Source organism: Molossus molossus, unplaced genomic scaffold, assembly GCF_014108415.1.
Source record: "Molossus molossus isolate mMolMol1 unplaced genomic scaffold, mMolMol1.p scaffold_m16_p_5, whole genome shotgun sequence".
NCBI classification, from domain to species: Eukaryota; Metazoa; Chordata; class Mammalia; order Chiroptera; family Molossidae; genus Molossus; species Molossus molossus.
This window is the reverse complement of record NW_023425388.1, coordinates 55,872,389-55,895,202: the sequence shown is the minus strand read 5'-3', so window position 1 is coordinate 55,895,202 and position 22,814 is coordinate 55,872,389. Positions and strand designations below refer to the sequence as shown.

Below are 22,814 nucleotides of genomic sequence, written 5' to 3'. Positions count from 1 at the left end.
TGTCATCTGTACTTTAAGAATATGTCACCAACTTGTAGATGTGAAATCATACCTACAAGTTAAATAAAAAGAAAAAAAGAAATGCGTGTGTTACCCTGCTGATTTTCTTTAAGCGAGGTTATTTACATAATCTTGAGCAATACTTCAGTCGATGAAATGTTATTACTCTTATAGTGGCATATCTTTTCAAGAGCAAAATTAATATTCAGCCTTAGCTTATGAATGCAGTTACTTCATTTGATTTTTTAATAAAGGAAAATTGTTGCCTTTTTATTTTAATAGCTAGAAGTAAAATAGTGGACTTTTTTTTTTTTTTTTTAGAAATGTATTTTTGTTGATTATGTTTTAAGTTTAAAGACTATTCCTCAAACTCTAAATAATATTTGTGGAAAGCTTGAACAAGAACCAATTATTTTCTCAAATAGTTTACTTGTTTACCTAAAATTAAAAGGGAATTACTCCTCATACTTATTTTTTACCTTGGCCTCTTAACTTCTTATTGGTCTTATATTTCTTTTTGATCCTAAGAGTTCTGCCCTCATATGTCTCTCTGGTCAGTAAAGCAAAACATGAGCAATTTGAAATTATCCTCTTTCCTACTTGCTCTATGACTGTTTATGGGCATATTTATAGGCAGTAAACATAGTGGTTAAGAATCTTATGGGAGTTACTTTACCAAGTGTATGCCTAGAAAGAGCTGAGGCCCGAGATGATCTTAAGTCTGTCCTTGGCCATGTGAGGTGACCAGTGCTTGGCTTTAGGCAAGTCATATAAATTCTCTCAGATTTATTCAAGCTCTGATTTTACAAAATGAGAGGAACAGAGAATCTCTAAGATTTTGATAGCCTTTTCTTTATTCGTATAAAGATGTGAATATATGTTCAGAAAAAGTGATTCACGGATTCCATTTCCATAAATACCATTTGTTCTGAAAAGTATGTTACTGGCAGGAAATCTATGTTTACGGATCCCTAGGTGATATTTTCAAGGAGTGTATAAGATCTGGAGAGCCACACACAAAAATGATAGAGCCAGAATTTGAATTCAGGCTATCTGATTTGAGGTTATGCGCCTTTGAGTTAGTAAGGGAGAGTAATCATTAATACTTAGATCATAGGGTGGTTGTATAGAATAAATGGGTTGATAGATGAAAAGTGCTTAAATTAATGCCTAAAACACAGTTCAGTGTTGTTGTTTGTCTCATCAGTAGGGGTGAGAGTCCTTGTTTACAAGGAGCGCATAGACAGTGGCCGTGTTAATAGAAGTAAAATTCGCAGTGGTGGCAGCTACTGTTACATGGAAGGCTTTAAAGGTCCTTAAACTGGTGGTGGTGAAGAGTACTTGAAATCAGTGGTTCATAAAGTGTGTAGTCCTTGGACGACCAGCATCCACAACACATGTGAAAAATACACTTTCTTGAACCTCACGCTAGGCGTGCGGCATCCGGAACTCTGGGCTAAACTTGGCAGTCTCTGTTTTGACAAGTAATCCAGGTGATCCTGATGCACCGAGGGAGGGACAACTGGTGACTCTCCTCTGCACCCAGGGTTTGGAGTGCTCACAATTGCTAATAAGGCAGTCTCTGTCCTGGGACTGTCATACTTAGTTCTGTGGGTACCTGATTCCCAACAGAACAGGGAAAACAGGCACATTGAAAAGCACACTGAAATTCAGACTTTCTAGCATCTCAAGCATGTGTGGAATCTGTTCCATTTTGACTTTCTTTCTGGAGACAGACAGAGTTCAATTTTAGGCAGGTATGTGATCAAACATAAGTTTGGGGGAATAACAAAAACAAATATAATGATGTATCAGCCTATATCACATCGTTTTACGTCTTGGAGCTTTTACACATGCTAGTTCCTTTTGCCTGGAATGACTTCACCAATCTTATCCACCTGGTAAACCAATCTCACCCTTCAGAACGCTTCTCAACTCTATCTCCTTGGGCTGCCTGAGGCCTCCCGCAGCGGTCCCCCTCAGCTCCCACGCCCACACAAAACTCCCCACTAATCACTCGTTTTACTTGACTGTGTTCGAACCCTGCATGAGCTGCATTATATTTACCCTGTTCGAGTGCATCGTCCTTATGTGCCCTTCTGGCTAGCACAGCGATGGGCATTTTCCAAGACCCCACACTGGAGGGCTACACAGATATGTCTCAGCTGGTAGACTTCAGGGGGAAAATTAGTGCATTCAAGCAATGGATGCCCCACATTTCCCCCTTATCTGCATAGGCCCCGAAGACTTGATTTTGGGACACTTGTAGCTCTCATCCCATGTTTATGAAATCAAAATAACTAAATAAAACTTTAAAAGAGGAGTGTAAACCGCAGCTTGGACTGTGAGTCAGATGGCCTGGTTTCCAGTCCAGGTCCTTTCCTTAATTAGCTGTGAGATCTTGTTTAAGTCACGCAAGCTTTCTGTTCCTTGGTTTCCTACACTTTGAAATGAGGTGTTTGAAGAATGTTATCTCTAACAGTCCTGACAGATCTGAAACTTTGACAGCCGGGAAAAAAAAACGTGAAACTTTCCCTTTTAAATAGTTTGCGAAAAGGAGCAAACTTTTAAAAGCAGATGGTTCTATAATTTTTGCATTCAATTGGAAAACAGTAGTAAATTCAGTCTACATTCAAAATATATACAAAATTTGACCACTTTTCACTGTTCCTATTGCCACTACCTAGTCCAAACTGCTTTCATCCGTGGACTTCAGCAGTCACCTCGTAACTGACCTCCTTCCCCTTCGGTCTGTTGTTCACACAGCAGCCACAGTGACCTAGTGAACACACAGGTCAGATAAAGTCACCTCTCTGCTCATTCTCTTTCATACACATTAGTAAGGATAAAAGCGAGATTTTATCCTATGACCCATAGGTTTTATACTATCCTGCCCATGACCTATCCTGATCATTCTTGCTCCCCTTTGATGAGTCTTCTTCCTGTTCTTCTAACACACTGTGTTCCTTTCTCAGAATGTTGGTCCTAGCTATCCTGTATTCTTAGAATGTTCTTCCTCCATATGTCAAAATAGCCTTTGTCCTCATCTTCTTCATACTCTTACTCAAAAGTGACACATTTTCTGATGCAGTCCTTTTCTGGTTAATCTATATAAATTTCAATTCCTGTCTTCAACACGTCCCTCTCCCTTGGCAACTTGATTTCCCCCTCCTCCAGAAAACTTACCACTAATATCCTTGTGTATTTTATTATGTCCTTTCTTCTCTAAAATGCTCTCCAGAGATAGCTCACATTTTCCTCATTGCAAACTTGTTTGTTGTTTTTTTTTCACTGATTATATATCATCTAAAAACAAAATTAACTGCTTTTTGTTTTGCAAAGTTTTTCTGATTTCTCTAACTGGAAGTCCTGCTTTTCCTTCGCACACGTGGTACATCTCTTGAGATATTTATGCAGTTTTATTTGTACATATTTATTATGTATGTGAGTTATTTACATCCTTTGGGTTATAAGTTTCTTAAGGACATTGACTATGCCTGATTTATCTCTGAGTTGGCATGTAATGAGGCCTTGCTATCTGATATGGATATGTTAATTCATAGTAGCAATAATATAACCAGCCTACCATTTACTTTGAAAGGCTAAAATGAAATATAAGCTCCACGGGGGTAGGGAGGGGGGTAGGGAGTTTTGTCTGCAATTTACACTGTTGTATCAGCAGCACCTAGATTAGTAGTACCTGGCACATATTAGGTATTCAGTACCTGCTGAATAAATGAATGGAACCAAATTTGCAGAACAACCCCATCCAAAATGAATGTGCATTAGAGAACAACACCCAGTGTAAATGATTAATTCAAATTGGATTGCATTTGCATTTTGTTTTGAGAATGACTGACAGTTTTAGAGAATTCAAAGGCCAGATGCGGAAGTCATTTTCCATTATGAAAATAGGAAGAAAATTGAGTATGCTCAGTCTGGAAAAGTGAACTCTATAGCAATAATAGTAAAAGAACCTGCTCCTGCACAGTATTAAATAAACCTTCAAAGTGTTATATGAATATATATTCATGGGGATAATTATAGACATGATTTTCTGAGAGTAAATGTTACATTTACCCATAAGTATGGGAGACATTGCTTCTTTTTTAATGCAACTAGGACCAGAAGCTAAATTTAAGCTTATTTTGCAGGGAAAGAAGTATATACCCTCATGTGCTTTAAGAGTAAGAAAACAAAAGTATGGGAGGAAGGTTCTTGAAGTAGTGGTAAAGAGTATTAGAGTTGTGACGAGTTAGAGATTATTAAAATTCCCTCCAAGGTTGCCTGATTCATAGGCTCTGAGATGTGAATTGATTTGCTCACAGTAAAGAAAACTTAGTTCTAGTATATCCATATCCTGTGTTCTTCCCTCAAGTTATTGATTGAGAGGCTATACAGATTTGCCTACATTCTTACACTTAATGTAGATAGTAATTAACGGAAGTGGGATTTGTTACATGTGGCTGGTTCACTCAGGCATCCAGTCTGTAGCCAGGAACTAAATGTGGGATAGATCATAACTTTATTCTCATGTGGACTACTGTTTTCTAGGACTTACTATTATGAAGTATAAAGAAAGAACTGTATATTTTCAATGAGAGATTTGGAAAATAAAATGATTTTTTAACCTATGAGTTTGGAGCATGTTAGATAATAATAGCTAATGTTTACTGAGTACTTTCTAAGGGACTAGTGCAGATATGGAAAGTTTACAAATTTTACTCACTTAAACATCATAAAAATCCTATTTATCAGGTCCAGTAATTATTCCTCCTTTTTAGGTGAGTAAACTGAGGCACAGAAATTTTAAATAATGAACCCATGGTCACACAGTTATTAAGTGGTAGACTCGGATTTGAACTCAGAACTAATATCTTTACCTACTCTATACTGAATCCCCAATTTCTCTTTTCTGGTTAATATTTCCCAGTACATAGTAAACATTCCCTCAATTATACCACTGCATTCTTCTCAACTTTATAAAAGTATTAAGAAGGGACTGGGATCTATTTGTGAAATATTATGGTGCTTTGCTTTAGAGAGGCTAAACATTAAACTTGAGAGGATTTTTTTTTTCAATATGCTTGATGTATTTAAACTGTAAATTACAAAAAATTTTTGGAAATAGTAAACCATCAAACAATCATTTTAAAGATCTGAAGTGATGTGGTTTCCTATTTCATATATCTGACTTGGGAAGTTTGAGGTGTGTGGTATGTGTTTGTGTGTGTGGATATATATACATTTTCATGTATTATTCAGTAGTCTAGATAGAGTGGCATGGAACAGGCAGGCACCCAGCCAAGATCGAGTGAGATTCACTTTGAACATCTGCTTTCCCTGGCCCTTAGATAGAGTGCGGAGGAAGCCAAGGTCAAATGCGTCTGTACAGCTTACTAAGCCCACCCCATAGTATTCTAATGTAATTCTAAAAAATACCCCAACTAAAACTTCTCTTTGGTCCTTATTACTTAGGAATTGGCAGAAGACCTCATGTATAGTGTCCCTTTAGTGCGTCCCAGGGGTCAGTCCTGGTAAGTGGGGAAGCAGTGTGTTGTGTGCATTGTGCGCAGGGTTTTGCCGACAGACAATTATGGATGCTAATATGCGTTTCTCAACTTATCAGTTGTATAAAGTCGGGCCATTTGCTTAGCACTTTGAAGCCATAGTTTCTCATCTGTAAATTGGGGATTGTGCATAAAGACTAAAGTATATAATATCACATTTACCCTCTGGGAAGGAAATGCTTTGGAAAGTCTAAAGAGGAGAACTCTATGCTAGCTGAAATATGATCAAGAGTAATTTCAAGGGAAATGTAGGACTTGAGCAGAGCTTTGAAGAATTATATAACAAACCTAGTTGGCAACTTATCTTCAGTTCCAGCACTCTTTTAGCCTTGGTGTCTTTGGGGGAATTAGATGAAAGTCTAATTCAGGCAGGAGTAAACCCCAATGCACTTGGAGTTCCCCTCTAAGGGGGTTAGTATGAATACAGTTACACATGGTCTGTCCTCAGTCCTTTGGTTCTGCTGATAATTGGAGCAGGGAAAGTCCTACCAAGATGCAAAGGAAGATAGTCCACCTCCCACTTATGTCCAGAACGATGGCTGCAGTGTTTTCACACATTAGAATCACTAGGGTGAGTCTGAAAGCCTGGTGCCCAGGTCTTACTCCAGAGCAGTAAAAGCAGAATCTCTGAGGACGGAATTCAGACATCGGTATTCTTTGAAAATAACACAGGTCATTCCAAAGCACATTCAAGTGTAGGAACAGTGATTTATTTTAGAATGTTGTTTCCATATTTGAATGTGCATCAGAATCACCTGGAGGGCTTGTCAAACTACTGGTTTGGGGGATTATTCCGCAGAGTTTCTGTTTTAGTAGGTCTGAGCAGGGGCTGGAGAATTTATATTTCTAACAAGTTCTCAAGAAGGTACTTTGGGAACCAGTGATCTAGAACAGTGCTTCTCAAATCTTAAGTGCACCTTGGTGATCATCCGGGGATCTTGTTCAACTGCAGACTTTGATTCAGTCGGTGTTGGATGTGGCCTCAGCTTCTGCTTTTCCAGGAAGCTGCAGGAGATGCCTGTGCTGCCCACACTGCGTTTTGGCCCATTGACTGGTCAGGTTTGTTAAGGAGAAACATTATTACCTGGGAGCTTGTTAGAACCATCTCAGAACTATTGCATATGAATGTGCTTTTTAACAATGGTGTCCAATGAAATTATCTGAGGAGCTAAAAAATATCGGTGCCTAAATTCAATTCTGAAGTTTATTTAATTGGTGTGAATGTGGCAAGACCTCAGATTTTTTTTTTTTTTTAAGCAACAACAGCAAAAAATGGAGACAGAATTATGCAGTAAGATATTCTTTAAAGTACAGTGAAAATTGCTGTTTTTTTTTTTTTTTTAATTAAATTTTTGGTGATATTTTATTGTACAAGGATGCCCTCAAGCTGGAGATGACAAAGAAATAGTCCCAGTACCCCTCCTGTGTCTATGGTAGACATCACTGAATTTTCAGTCAATGTGGCCTGGCTTCCGATGACTTCTCTAAGACATGGTTTCAGGCAACTACGGCAGAATGATTGGAGTTTCATATAACTGCCATCTGAATACTTCGTCTTCATTAGCACCAACACATTGAAGGCTAACTCAGTTTTAGTCACTGGACTACAAAGATGACTCCCTACTACTCCTGCCTTCCAGCTGCCCCCAGAGCGGTAGAGGTGGGTGAATGTCTATGGAAGACAAAACTCAATACAGAAAAATCACAAGATTTCAGAGATGAGAGAGACCCCCAAAGCTATGGTGCTCAGTGAAAGTGAATTTTAAGTGGAATCTTGAAGAATAGGAACAAAGTATGTAAACTAAGATGAGGGGAACTGCATTTCAGAGAAGGAGGCACAGACTCACCTAACAGAGAATGAGCCGATTAGTTTGGTTGAAGCAGAGATTATGTGGAGGCATCAGGGTGTTGTATTTTAGAGTGCCTTAATTGGCACATGCGGGAGAGTAAACATCATATTTTAGGGCCTGGGGAACCAGGGATGGTTACTGAGCAATTGCAATTGAGTGATAGGTGAAATGTGGTGGTTTGGGTGAAAACATGTGTAACTAGGGATGTGTAACAGGAAATGAGATGAAAGAGAGATTTTAAGCTAGAGAATAGTAATACAAAAGTCATCATTTTATTTTTTAAATTCTATTTCCCTCCTCCATTTCTTAAAAAAAAAAAACTTACTACATTTATTTCAACAGAAACATATATATATATATATATATATCTTTAATATGTTTTTATTGATTTTTAGATAGAGAGAAAGGGAGAGGTAGAGAGAGATAGAAGCATCGATGAGAGAGAAACATTGGCCATTTCCTGCTTGCCCCCCACTGGGAATCAAGGCCACAACCCAGCATATGCCCTGACTGAGAATCAAACTGGTGACCTTTTGATGCATGGGACAGTGCTCAACCAGAGACGCACCAGCTGGGCTAGAAATATTTTTAGAAGGAGGCTGATATACAGAATGGGGCAAAAGTAGGTTCATAGTCTTTTGTGTGGAAATAAAACTATAATTAATAGACAATAACACAAGAATAAACTCTGTGCTTTATGTACTCAGAACTGTAAGCCTGCTTTAGCCTCACCCTGTATGTATTTAAATGATGAGCAGTGAAGATAACCGTTGAGTTCAACGTCAGCTTAACCTGAGTGGATTCATGAATATTTTCTTTGTGGCTATTTCACTGACTTTCCTCTATTTAAATGCAAGTGCTCACCAGTATTATATGCATAAATTTTCAAAACTGCCTTCTTGTTTTCATATTTAATGGTAATGAGATGGTTGAGCATATCTAAACCATCTCAAGCAAGTTTGCTTGTGTCTGTGTATAATTTTAATTAAGAAGAACTAAGATTTTATTCTTTCTGGGTGGGACAGGTTTACTTGGGCTGGAACAATCTTTTCAAGGCTCCCAAATGTATTTATTATAGTTCTATTTTTTCCTCACTTTCTTTACAATTGCTTAGATTATGGTTACTAGAAATTTTCTTTTATCTTTTAAGAACAACAATTTTTTTTTTTTTTTACAGTTTAGAGCCACCAGAAACTAAGTTCACATCCCAGCTCTTCCTTGGTGGATTTAACCCCCTGGGAAAACCGCATTTTTGAGCTTCAGTGCCCTCATTTGTAAAGATAGATTCAAAGTACACGTGTGGAGTTGGTTTTTACATTTATTTAACGTTCACCACTATGATGCGAGGTACCAGGTTCCCCTGTCTTTTATACAACTGTATTGTAAGTGTCTAGCACGATGTCTGAAATACATGTGAATTAATTAATGAATAGGCCACATGTCCATTTGGGCAACGTAGCATTTGATGAAATATTTGTGGAAGATACAAATCCAAAAGCTTAAAAACATGCAGCGATTTCTTGGAGGATGTTTTTACCCATTGATCTTGTGGACAGCACCTGTGCTCTTCACTGAGTTCTTGAAACGGACAGTGAGACAGGTCTGGGTAAGACAAATTGGCTGCAGAGGATGAGCGATGACAAGCATTTGCTTTCATTATCGATAGTGACATGCTTCATTTTTCATCTTAAGGAAAAAAGAAGAATCACATTGAATTGACTTGTTAATTATTTAAGTTTCTGAACCTCTCTGAGGTAACACAGGAAAGGTTATATGATAATACCAGGATTAAATGTCAATGGTAGGATTTCTACTAGAACTAAGGATTTCTACTAGAACTAAGGCAAACATTTCTGCTAACTTTTGTCAAAGGAAGGGATTGTCGTCACGTGAGTCATTTTTACTATGTAGAAATCTACAGTGTTTACTATCAGCCAATGTTTAGAAGAAAAAACTAAGTCTAAGCCCCAAACCATTAGTCAGTTTCATAAATCAGTAAATTCAATGCAGAAATTAAATAAGACAGTTGAATTATTTCGACCAATTGTTTATATAATAGGTCATCAGATTGAAAATACTGAATCCACATAGCTTAAAGTGTGTTCATTCTTGTTATTGCTTTATTTTTAATTCAGTTATTTTTGCTTTCTAGATCTTAAATATATAAGATGAAATACATTGCTCCCTTTTTTTCCATGACATATTAAGGAATTTAAGTTAAAACATGACATGATGACCCAGGTTCTCCCCGACACGCACCCCATTACAAATGCTCTGGATTTGGAAGTTTAACACCCCCATCAACAACCACCAACACCAATAATGACACTTTCTATTTTACTTTTATGACTTAATAAGTATCTTTTTAATATTTTAATCTTTATAATGTCAATGCAGCATTCGCAGACTATAAGGGTCAATGATGTAATATTACTTTGTCACAAAGGTCACACAGTTGTTAAATGTTAGGAGAAGGGATCATGACCAATAGTTCTATCTTCTGGTCTATAGTTCAGCCCTCATCCCCATCTTGTTTACTTGACTCAATAGCTAAAAGAGTAGGGACAATCACATCTTTCCCTTAATTTCTGTAAGAGATGCTGTTTTAGAGAATTAAATTTAGTGACCACATTGTTTAGGCTTCTCTTGTGGAATGAAGTCTGGGTGAAACGTTATTTCATATTCTTAAATAATTCTTAGCTTGCAGGGAGACTTAAGCAACCACGGGAATTTGAAAAGCAATGTGGTAAGTGCCGTGTATGGATGCTGTGGAGTTAGGGTGAGGGAACAGTTCCTTTGCCTGACTGTATTATAAAATTGTTGTTATTATACAAAAAGTTGTTCATAGATTATAAATACAAAATAACAGAGAATAAATGTATTGACTTACATCCATCAGGTCATTAATAGGAATATTTTATTTCGTGGATTTATGAATTTATGGAAGCATTGTGATAGCTCTCAGCTTTTTAAAATTTAATATTTTTGTACATAATTTTTTGTTTTAGAGGATTTAAGAGCTCAGACTATCTCCTTTTTTGTTGACTATTTCTTGAGATTATATTCCTGTTGAAAACAGAGAGGATAAAAATTGACCTTAGGAAATGATAAATAAATAAATATTAATTTCATGACTAATGGGAAACCAATTGAGTGATCTACAAATATTATTATAAATATTATAATTACAAATGTTTTTGCAAGAGACTCTAGATTAAAAGGGAAAATAATTTAGTATTAGCTTTAGGATATGATATTATTCATTCTCTAATAAAGTATCTTTATTTGTAGTGTAAGAAATGATGCTGAATTTTCAAGACAATCTTGTATTGAGGGTGCACAGATTATAACCCCAAAGAGTTCCATTCTCTCTCAGTACTTTCCATTGTAAATTTACTTGTGCTTTTAGTGGGTCATAAAATGCATTTTTATTGCCTATTCAGCAAATTCAACCCAGACTTTAAAAATGCAACTGCACTTTTATAGCTGTTCATTACTAACAGCAATAACAAGTCTGTCCTTAGAAGTTTCTTGGGAAGATGCAGGATTTACCTGTTGGAAAGAAGCTTTTACTGGTTGTAATGAGTTTCTTCTTCTTCTTTTTCTTTCTCCTTCCCTCCCTTCTTTTCTCCCTCCTTTCCTCTTCTTACTTCTTTGTATTTTTATTGGTTGTCACAATAGCTGTTTTCTGATGTGCCTTGGATGGTCACCTATTGTTACTGAAATAACTTGTGTGGATAACAGACAGAGAGAAATTAAGTTGAATAAGAACATAGCATTTAATTAAGTACATTTTTCTGGTCCAATATAATTTTACAAGATGTTTAATATCTTGGGTGTAACAGATTCCCCAAAGTCTTCCCTTTCTTTCCATCCCAGGAAAACTGTTTTCACCCTACACACACACACACACACACACACACACACACACACACACCCACACACACACACACACACACACACACACACACACACACCCCAGCCCCATGCATCCTAGGTTTATGCTCTCTCAAACTTTGTATCATGTACGGTTTCTGGCTTTCCCTTTCAATTTCACATTTGAATATATTCTGTGTGTGGTAAATGTTATCTTCAGTTTTTCTTTAATGCTTAATTATGAAAATGTGACCTAGAAAAGCTATAAATATGCAAGCTTAAAGAGAAACCACTGCTGATTCATTATTGATTTGTCAAATACTCAGTAGTGACTTCTGTCACCAAGAGGCTATGCAAGGCAACAAGGATAATAGTACAAGTTTCCAGTGCCTTCAACTTGCCTGTGGGCTAGTAGGAGCCTCAGAAAGATTTACAGATGAAGGTAGTTCCCCAGAGAGCACATCTGTTGGATACATCTATTTCCCTGGCCTAAGTATGACATGTAACATATAGTAAGTGCTCAATAAATATTTGTGGAAAGAATAAATGGCTTTTGAACCAGGGACATTACGAAGATATTTAGAAAGTGCTATATGAGAGTTCAACTAACTAAAGCCATGGAATTTTACCCCAAAGTTTAGGATGACACGTTTCATTCCCTTTATTTATTTACTTTGTACCCTCAAAAGTAGGTAGGACTTTTATAACCTAAAATAAAGTGAAGTAGTCATATAGTTAGTTTATTTTAAAAATGACATTTTGTGTATCAAAGTGCCTGGCATGATATTTGAAAAAAAAGTAGACATTCAAGTAGTGTAATCTTTTTAGATTTTCCTTTCTCGTTTGTTACTTTCTTGTAGTCTCTCCTTCTACTTAAATTTTATTCTCAGACTGACTTAAGTATTATAGGTCCCAAAACTTAGACAGTTTTGGGTATCCCCTTTGAAAAATAAATATAGCATGATGAAATGAAAAATAGGTACAAAAGTGAGTGAAGTTAGAATATAAATCGCAAAAGATTACATTTTAAAAACTGAAAGCTAACTCAGCCACTGTGGCTCAGTGGACTGAGTGTCATCCTGTGGACTGAGAGGTCCTGGTTCTACTCCTAGTCAGGGCACATGCCCAGGTTGCAGGCTTGATCCCAAGGGTGGGGGGGTGCGCAGGTGGCAGCCGATCGATGTTTCTCCCTCACATCAGTGTTTCTATCTCATTTTCCCTCTCCTTTCCACTCTTTCCAAACAAAATAATAAAAACAATTTTAAAGATACCTAAAAGCTATTACAAAGATTATAAAAATCTGGAGAAATATTTAAGTATTTTAACTATTTGATTCTATACATTACTTTTGCATTATTTTGTATTTATAGCCTTTGAACAACTTTTCATATGATAACAACTTTATAATACATTCTCTGTAGTAAAAATAATTAAATCTTTCCTGTAGTATGATTAATCAATTTGACTCTCATTATTATTTTTTAATTTATAAAAGTTTATTTTAGTTTCATAGTTTATAATTGATGATTGCATGTAATGTTGAGGATTATTATCAAATTTGATACTTTTTGTTGTAAGATTTCAGGGCATTTCACATTCCCTACCTACTTCCCCAAGTAAATAACTTTTTCTTCTCATTTATTTATTACTACAATAGTGCTATAGATCCACCAATCACATAACTTCAGCTGTATGCAACAACAAGAGTTCATGTCTCCTGTGCCTGGTGTGATCAGCCAGGCAGCTCTACCAATCTTGTCTGGGTTACATATCTAAAGGTCAACTATCTATTAGTTAATGTAGAATGTCCGGGCTGAATTACTCAGGCCACTCTGTTATGCTCTAGGTGTCTTACATACTCTTCCTGTGACCGGTAGGTTACTTTGTGCATGTTCTTCTTAATGCAGTGGCAAAGAAGAAATTTACAAACAGAAATATGTGAGTTCTCAAGACTCTGCTTGTATTTGCCAAAGCAAGTCACATGGCTGAGACCATGGCTGAGAACGGGCAGAATATCCTTCCAGGACACTGCAAATGTATATGGCAAAGCAAACAGAGGCAGGATTGGTGTATCAATGCAATTCATCTACTATTTTTTTTTTTTTTACCATTTTCTTTTATTACCTTTTTAAAGAACAGCTTTGTTGAAATATAATTAATAGACCAAAATGTAACGTGTAAAATTTTATGTTTTGATATATATATACACCCATGAAACCATCATCCTAATCAAGGTAATAAATGTACCTATCAATTCCAAAAGTTTTCTCATGCCCTTTTGTTGTGTGTGTGTGTGTGTTCAGAAAACTGAACATGAGATCTACTTTCTTGACAAATTTTGAAGTGCATAATATAGTATTGTTAACTATAAGCATTGTGTTGTATAGCAAACTTCTAGAATTTACTCATTTTACATAATTGAAACTTTATACCCATTGACCATCTATCTACCCATTACTTTCCCTCTCTAGCTTCTAGCATCCACCATTCTACTCTCTGCTTTTATGAGTTTGATTATTTTAGATAGCTCATATCAGTGGAATAATGCAGTATTTGTCCTTTTAGAACTGGCTTAGTTCACTTAGCAGAGTGTCTTCCAGTTTCATCCATGTTGTTGTATAGAATAGGATTTTCTTTTTTTCAAATGCTGAATATTATTCCATTATAGGTCACATAGTTCCTTTATGCACTCATGGATATTTGTTTCCATATCTTGGCTATTGCGAATAATGCTGCAGTGAACATAGGGTGTCAGGTATATTCTTGAGATCCTGATTTCAGCTCATCTGAATATATCCCAGCAGTGGGATTTCTGGATCATATGATGGGGGTGGTTCTATATTTAATTTTTTGAGGAACCTCTATACTGTTTTCCATAGTGGCTACATTCCTGTCAACGGTGCACAAGGGTTCTGATTTCTCTACATCCTCACCAACCATTGCTATTTTCTGATTCTTTCTTTCTTTCTTTCGCTCATTCTAACTGGTATAAGGTGATACCTCATTTTGGTTTTGATGTGCGTTTCTCTGATGATTTGAGATATTGAACACTTTTCATGTATCTATTTGTTATTTGCATATGATCTTTGAAGAACTATCTATTCAGACTTTTGCTTATTTTTTAATTGGGTTATTTTTTGTTTTATTCCTTTTGCTATTGAATTGTAGGCATTTCTTATATATTTTGGATGTTTGCTTCCTATCATATGTATGGTTTACAGATTATTTTCTTCCATGCTGCAGGGTGCATGTTCATTCTGTCGATCGCGTCCTTTGCTGTGCAGAAGCTTTTTAGTTTGACGTAGTCCCACTTGTCTATTTTGGCTTTTCTTACCTGTGCTTCTGGTGTCACATCCAAGAAATCACTGCTAAGATCAATGTAAAGAAGGTTCACCCTGCCCTGGCCGGTTTGGCTCAGCGGTTGGAGCATCGGCCTGCGGTCTGGAGAGACCCAGGTTTGGTTCCCGTTAAGGGCACGTACCTCTGTTGCAGTTTGTCCCCGGCCCTGGTTGGGTTGTGTGGGTGGCAACCACTTGATGTGTCCTTTTTAAGTCAATGTTTCTCTCTCTTTCTCCCACTCTATCTGAACAAAATATCAAAAAATGTCCTTGGGTGAGGATTGAAAAAAAAAAAGGCTCACCCTATATTTTCTTCCAGGCTTTTTAAAGTTTCAGGGTTTATGTTTAGATCTTTAATCATTTGGAATTTTGATTGTTCACTTATGATGTAAGATAAGGGTTTGCTTTCATTGGAATGTAGCTATCCAGTTTACCCTGCACTGTTTGTTGAAGAAACTATCCCTTCCCTTCATTACTTTTTTACATACCCCTTTTTCCACATGGTTTAGTGATTGAGTTTAGTTTATGGATCCCAAGAACAACAACTTCATTATTTTATTTTTCAAAATACAAGTGTCAGATATACATAAATATTTAGAATGAGATATTCCTTTTGGAAAGAACAAGATTGAGATAATGCTCAAATGTCAGATTAGATATTTCGACTCTATTTGACTTACAATTGTAGTCTTTATTCAGTAAATGTTTACTGGTATCCTGATATAAATAGAATATATACTACCCTGCTTATTCTCTCTTTTAATCTCTCTCTCTCTCTCTCTCTGTCTTTGTGTCTCCGTTATTCTTTCTCTTATGCCTTACCTTTTTCTTTCTTCCCGTATTATACAAATGTGGCTCAGACGTGATTCTTTTCTTGGAGAACTTAAAATCTAATTGTGGTTAGGAGACAAAACATATTTTTTAAGGAAGAAAATTATAGATTGTAAATATAGTCTGGGCATTTGGTGTGTCATTTCAAGCTCAGCAGGGTGTCAGCATGAAGATAACAATGAAGTGACATTCTAAGCATAGGGAATGAAGTAAGCAAAACATAGAGTTAAAAGCAGGAAAGGGAGATCAAATTACTAGAAGCAGTAAATAAATATATTGGACTGAATAGTGCCATGTAGTAGAAATGTATACATAACCTTGAATGTCAGGCTAAGATAGTTTAAGTTTTTAATTTCACTTTATCTTAAAAACATTTCTATTCCAATAAGAAAACCTAAATTCCTGGAAATAGTGTACCTTTTCATGACCCTGATAATCAATAACATTATTGAATATAAGGTAAGTACATATAACTGGGGTAGAAACTACAGATGCCTACCTTCAAGAGTCTTACATTTTAAGAATGAGACAGATGCATAAACAAATAACTAGAATACCATGTTCCAAATTCCATTACAGAGATATGCCCATGAAATAAACAATTATGGAAAAGCAAACAACTCTCTGTAGGATTTAGATAAGATTCATGATATGGCCTGGCCGTATCATGGTTCAGTGGCTCAGTGGTTGAGCGTCGACTCATGCACCAAGAGGTCTCCAGTTTGATTCCTGGTCAGGGCACATGCCGAGGTTGTGGGCGAAATCCCCAGTGGGGAGCATGCAGGAGGTGGTCAATTGATATTCTCTCTCATGGATGTTTCTATTTCTTTCTCCCTCTCCCTTCCTCTCTCCCTAAAATCAATAAAGAAAAACTGTTTTAAAGATTCATGATGTTGTTAAATAAGATAGGTCTTAAAAGATGAAAAGAGTTGACCAAATAAACAAATGGGAAAATAGGCTTTTTCAAGAGAAGACAAAAGACAAAAAACAAATCAGCCTAGTTAAAGATCAAAGGGAAACTTAGCAAAAGGAAAAATGTCTATGAAGCTGGATTTGGTGGGTGGAATGAGTGACAGGTAACAAACCAAAAATGTGGGTTGGAACCAGTTGTAAAGGGCTTTGAGGGCCAGAGCGAAGACTTTGGATCTATCTTGTAGACAATGAGAAATCAATCACTAGAGGTTGTAAGAAGGGAACTGGTATAAGTAGATGCAGGGTCCTTGAATGGTGTGGCTTGGTTACGATGAGTAAGGACAGTGGCTTTGAGAATGAAGAGAAAGAATGAAGACTTAGGATTTTTTTAGTGGACTTTTTAAATCTCCCAAAACATACCATCTAAAGCCATTATCACCTTATAGTTCATATACAACATTCATGCAAGTTCTCATTTATTGTTCCTGTCTACCTTTAGTTCATATAGTTTTGTCACCCTCCTCAAATAGGTAAATCTTTTTAGTAGCTTTTCTATTTCTGTTTCAGCTAAAGAAACCAACACTCTTGCATTTTTCCTGGGAAATCTTTACCTTAGAAAGACATTACCCACAAATTTGGATTTCATTACTTTCATTTTAAAAATTGTCATTGAACTTGATATTTTCCAATAGGTGTATTTACTTAGAATATGTAAGTATCATGCATTCGTTTGTATCTTCCATGTTAACTCTGCTTTCATTACCGATCTTTATTGGTTAGTATGGGCTCTATGTTGCACAGACTAAAATAACAAGGACTTGTTATCCCACATAAATGCCAAACCAAGGTAACTGAATGCACGGCTAGTGCCACTGCTCCAGAAAGTCCTTGGGGACCCAGCTCCTTCCAGCTCGCCTGCCACCACTCCCTCGGGAGCAGCCCTTGTTTCCATGGACTGGGGGTGATCCAGCCACCACACCCCTGTGCACACAGCAGCAAGGCAAGACACACTTATAAGCTGTCTTTAGGGAAGGAGTCTTCACCCATCCAAAGACCCTTCTGCCTACATCTTATTGGCCAGGACTAAGTCCATAGCCACAGCTAGCTGCAGGGTATGTAGGGAAATAGCTAAATCATTTATTATTTTGCAAGAAGGTAAGAACAGGTATTAGCAGAAGTTAAAATTTAAAGGGAAGAAGGAGAACTATGATGTTTTGGGAAATTAACCACATTAGAGAGCCAGAAAAGCTTTGTTCAGAGGATGATTTACTTGGATTCTCTCTCAGTACCTGTTTACCTTCTAAAATTTAGGATGATCATTCTGTCCTAAACTCTTCTTAGTGTTTGTGGTTTGGGTCAAATACAATAATGAATTTATCAACATTTTGAAAATTAAGTGTTGCACAAATGTGAAATATTGTTTTTTAAAGTATTAAGTAACCTTTTGAATATAAACTCAAATATTACTGGAGTGATATGTGAGTTTTTGCATCAGACTCTATGCTAACATTATTTGACCCACAGAAAAATATTAATGACAAGTAACTCATATAGAGGTACCACATCTTTGTTTATGAAACACTTTCAAGGAAATGATTATGCATTTGATTCTTCTATCAGTTTTGTGCAGTGAGGATTATTATGCCCATTTACAGACAGGACAACTAAAGCAGAGAGGTTAAATGAATGGCTCAAAGCCATGCCACTTCTGAGTAGTGGATTTATAAACTGTGTCGTTTGCAAGTCTCACACATTTTTGTAATCTTGCTGCTTGAATTTTTGTAAGCCAACTTCTTGTTGCCCATTTAGAAAAGTCTAGATCTGTAAGGTTAAAGTGCCAGTCTCAGTTATTTATTCCCATCCTCCAATCTGCCAGTCCCTTCCTGTACACACCCATTACCCTGCAGAACCACCTAATTTACTGCCTCACCAAGTGTCCTTGTGCCCCTGGCTCACTCAACTGCTGCCCTTTCTTTAAGGGTCAACTCAGGTCCCATCTGCTGTGTAAGAAATTTCCTGACTACTTCATTCCACACAGGCCTTCCATTTTCCTGAACTCTGTAACATAGAGAATATATATAGAATGCATATATTACATTTAATTATAGAAATAAATTATACACTGTATCAGATGACTCCATATGTCTTAGCGTTCTCTCCTCAACTAGACTTTAAGGTCTTGTACTTCCTAAGTTATTTCAGTAGCACAAAGACAGTGGTAAGAACAAAGGAAGGAGTTCTGGCATATGTTACAAAGATCATAATTTATTAGCATTTCTGACTACAAATACATTCCACTATTGAAAATATACTGGTTTAAATTATTTGTTAAAAAACAAGCATCTTATGTTACATAGTTTGAATACACATTTTTTGCGGAACGGAGATCTTGGACTCTCAGATCCAGGGGGGGCCCTTAGAAGCCTTCCAATGTAACCCCTTTATTACAGATGAGTTTACATGATTTACTTGAAACCACATCGTGGTGGTGCAGAGACAAGAAGGTTGAATTCTCCTCACCCTTAGACATCCATTCTCTCTCTCCCTGCCTCTTCCTATCAATTTTAGTTCATAGTTTTTAATTCTCAAAAGAGTCTTAACAAATAAGATGACTTATTCTCAAGGTCACTGATCCTTTCCTCTGTCTCTTTTCCCCTCTAGCCCTCTTCAATCTAATTCCCGTGGGCCTGCGTGTGGTGGCCATCCAAGGGGTGAAGGCCAGCCTCTATGTGGCCATGAATGGTGAAGGCTATCTCTACAGCTCAGTAAGTCCACCGTGTGTGTGTGTGTGTGTGTGTGTGTGTGTGTGTGTGTGTGTGTGTGTGAGAGAGAACTGGCATTGGAGTAACCATTGTTCCATTATTTCAAGAAAAAAAATGGCAGTTGATGTAATTTTATATTTTCTGACCCAGTGTGTCGGGCTTATTATGAAGACTTTATCATTTAGAATGCTAAAGAGTGTGTCCTGTTGAGAAAGAGCTAGTTACTTTTCATGCAATATAAATTCTCTTCATCTGGCTTTCACTTCTGGACGATAACCTATTTTTTTTTTAAATTTTACCTTTCTGTTTAACACCAGAGTTGAGTCATTTTTTCTTTCCCCTGCTACCTCTTCTTCAAGCACAGAGAATGGTTTAGGAAGCCAGATTCTTCAGTTTGTCTGGGAGTCTTCTCTGTCTTATTATGGAGGAAGAACTTTCAAAATAGATTATGCTTTTGTTGTATTTAATAAAATCTGTGCAGTGCCTGATACATTTGATTCCTGGGGTAATTGGTCACTTTGAAGGCAGGGTGAATTTGTAGAATGAGCTCTGGATTAAAGGCTGGGATATTTGAGTTTATTTGCTGTTCAGTTACTCTGAAGGTATCCCTTTGGGCAAGTCACCTCCTCTCTTTGACTTCATTTCTGGCCCTTTAAAAATTATGTTGTCTAATGTCTCTTAAATTAAGCTGATAAAAATAGGTAACATAAATGGCTACATTATCAGCACTGACATATTTTAAAGTAATTAATGATAATCTGATGCTGGCCTCAGTCTCAAATAATAATTTATGCATTGAGAGAGAATGTGGCTACACTGAATCTTGTGTATATATAATTTCCATTCTCTGATAAGGGAGCCGTCTATTTGTAGTTCATGAACAAATATCCTTGAGAATCATGATTGCAGATTCCCATCTTACTTCCTGTGTTCTCAGTAAACAAGACAAGGTTATTCAGAAAGTTCACTATGTCTGCTAGATTCTAAATTAGTTATTGAATAACTTCTGTTGAACTTTTCCAGTATTCAGTTAAATGAATCTCTGGTGTACTATGCTTGATATTAGTAATATAACTGTCATTCATATTAGAATTCTTAAAGTCACTGTTTTACTCTTGAACATATTTAGATCCAATTATGCATTTATATACTAGATGTGTACATATACACTTTTCAACAGTTTCAATTTAAAATAATACTTAAAGGTAAATATAATTTTGGCCATAACAATGGGCTTTCATTCTTAGTGTGTCATAATTCTAACAGTTCATAATGTCTAGTTATTGTGAAGCTATATTTTAAGTGCAAAAATTAAAATAAGGAAAAGATAACAGATTGTTATTTTGAATAATTCCAGATTTTTTTAAATCCGTACCCGAGAGTATTTCTCCATTGATTTTCTAGATAGAGTGGAAGAGAGGGAGGGAGAGAGAGAGAGAGAAACATCAATGTGAGAGAGACACATTGATTGGTTGCCTCCTGTACCACCCCTACAGGAGCTGGGGATCAAACCTGCAACCCAGGTATGTGCCCTTGACCAGGAATCAAACCCATGACCCTTCGGTCTGCAGACTGGCCAGGGCTAATTCTAGTTTCTTAAACTTAAAAAAATAATTTGAATCTACTACAAACTGAAACATAGAGATGATTATAGGATAGTATGGATTTAAGGATTTAATCAGTCATCAGGTCAACAGCTAAAGGCAGAGTATATTACATTTGTATTTATATGGCCATTATGTATTTTTATTTAAAAGGTTGTAGGTCAGATTGTAATTTAACAAAAACTGTAGAATTTATTTCTTTGGACCAGAGTTTATTTCCAAATGTCTGGGAGGAAGGAAAACACAGAAAGCCTGGCAGTGGTACTATAGACAGCAGGCAGTTGTGTAAGAGTGTCTGTGTGTGTGTGTGTGTGTGTGTGTGTGTGTAGAGGGTGGAAGTGCAAAGGGGTCACCCTGTTGGATGCAATCCCAGAGTTCCTGGGAGGAGGCTGGGTTTTCAATATGAGATGACTAAACTTTATACTCTGCAGCATTTTTAGAGATGCATGCCTTGAGCCCATAGGAAGAGGTTTATGAAATTCTTGCCTGAGAATTTTACTGTAGGTGTTTTTTATTTATTTATTTATTTTTTGTAAAGGAGCTAATACCTTAGAAATGCCAATAGTCAGCTGTTGCTGAGTTATATGTTTGGGGTACCTAGATTTTTAGCTTTCCTCTCTCTCAAATGAAATCTGCCTCATGCCAAGAATCACAGAACTTTTCCCTGCTTATGATCCCACAGGGCTACTGGGAACGATTTTCCTTTGTAAGCATGGCATCACTGACATCGATCATTAGGGCTCCTACTTTCAAAGTCACCCTCTTTCTGGACAGGACTAATAGGAGTAAATGCTGGTTTTGAATTTTAATCGGGTATAGGTCTGAAGATTTTGTTGTAGGGCTAAAGGGGGCCATTCTGGGGGAGGCAGAGATGAAAGAGAATTGGGTGTCAAGGCTTCATGGCACGTCATACTGCTGCTGTCTGTGCTGTTGGCCTCAGCAGGGGAGGCCTCAGGCAGCAGGGAGCCTTGTGGTGAGCTAAACACAGGCTGTTCACCTAGGCTCTCCTGGCTGTTTTGGCATATATGAAGGTTTGAAGTTATTTTCTACTTTATGTGAACAGTATGGTTGGGCCCACAGTAAGGGCCATAGCTGGAGCCCAGGGTGGGGAAGGAGTGGGAGAGGGGTGTGGGGCTGATTTGCTAAAGAAACAAACTTAGCATTCAAGAGAAATTAACAAGTAGTATCATTTATTTAGTGTCATTTTACCTGCTTTGTAGTCATACTTAAGCCAGGAATGAATTACCTTGTTACTTGTGATTTCCCCCTCACAGGAGAGAGTGGGACAGACAGAGTGACTTAGGTTGTGAAGAGCTAAACCTTAAAGGTTCATTCTGAAAATCTGTGTTTCAATGGGTGACTTTAATTCATGTGTATTTAATGAGATTGTTGATGCATCTGGATTTGTTTGACCATTGTAGCTCATGTATTTTTTGCTTCTATATTCTTCTTCATTTCCTTGTATTATTGAAACATTTTTTTTTTGTATTTTTATTTTTCTGCTACTTTGTAAGGTGGGTGATAATTATATTCCTTTAGTGATTTATCCTGATTTTTAACATACATACATAAGTCTATAGTTTGCTAAATATTTTTAGTGTTTCTATCCCTCTTCTAAGTAGCTGATAGACTGGAGGGTGTTTTCTTGCTTAGTGAGCACACCCCCCTTCTACATTTTAGATAAAATCATATGCACAGTAAGTTATTATTCTGTAGCTAATAGTTAAATTTACCAATATTTAAAATAATGACTCTGCATATAGTTTGTGTTTTTGTCTGTATGTATCAAGTTTGGCCCCTCTGAGTTTTCTTCTAAAGGAAATCTTTGTTTTGTGTGTTAGGGTTTTTCGATGGCGAATTTACCTCATCCTGGTATCTGTGAAAATACCTTCCTTTCACTTTCAGTCTTGAATTACAGTTCAGATAGCTATGCAGTTAGAACTAGACCAATATTTTTGTATTGACTCTGGCATGTTTAAGTAACCATGACAAGTTTGCTGCCCATTTAATATTATTTGCTCCGTAGGTAACCTATCTGGGAAACTTAAAGGACATTTTTCTTTTTATACAT

At 36.8% G+C, this 22,814-nt stretch overlaps 1 protein-coding gene across 2 annotated transcripts in view; it reads left to right on the top strand.

The window, feature by feature from the left end:
• FGF12 (fibroblast growth factor 12) overlaps positions 1-22,814 on the top strand; it is a 509,997-nt gene that overhangs the window by 317,220 nt on the left and 169,963 nt on the right. For both annotated transcript variants that reach the window (XM_036243114.1, XM_036243113.1), the window contains exon 3: positions 19,039-19,142. In XM_036243114.1, coding sequence (XP_036099007.1) covers positions 19,039-19,142 — 104 coding nt within the window. The remainder of the gene's footprint in view (positions 1-19,038; positions 19,143-22,814) is intronic.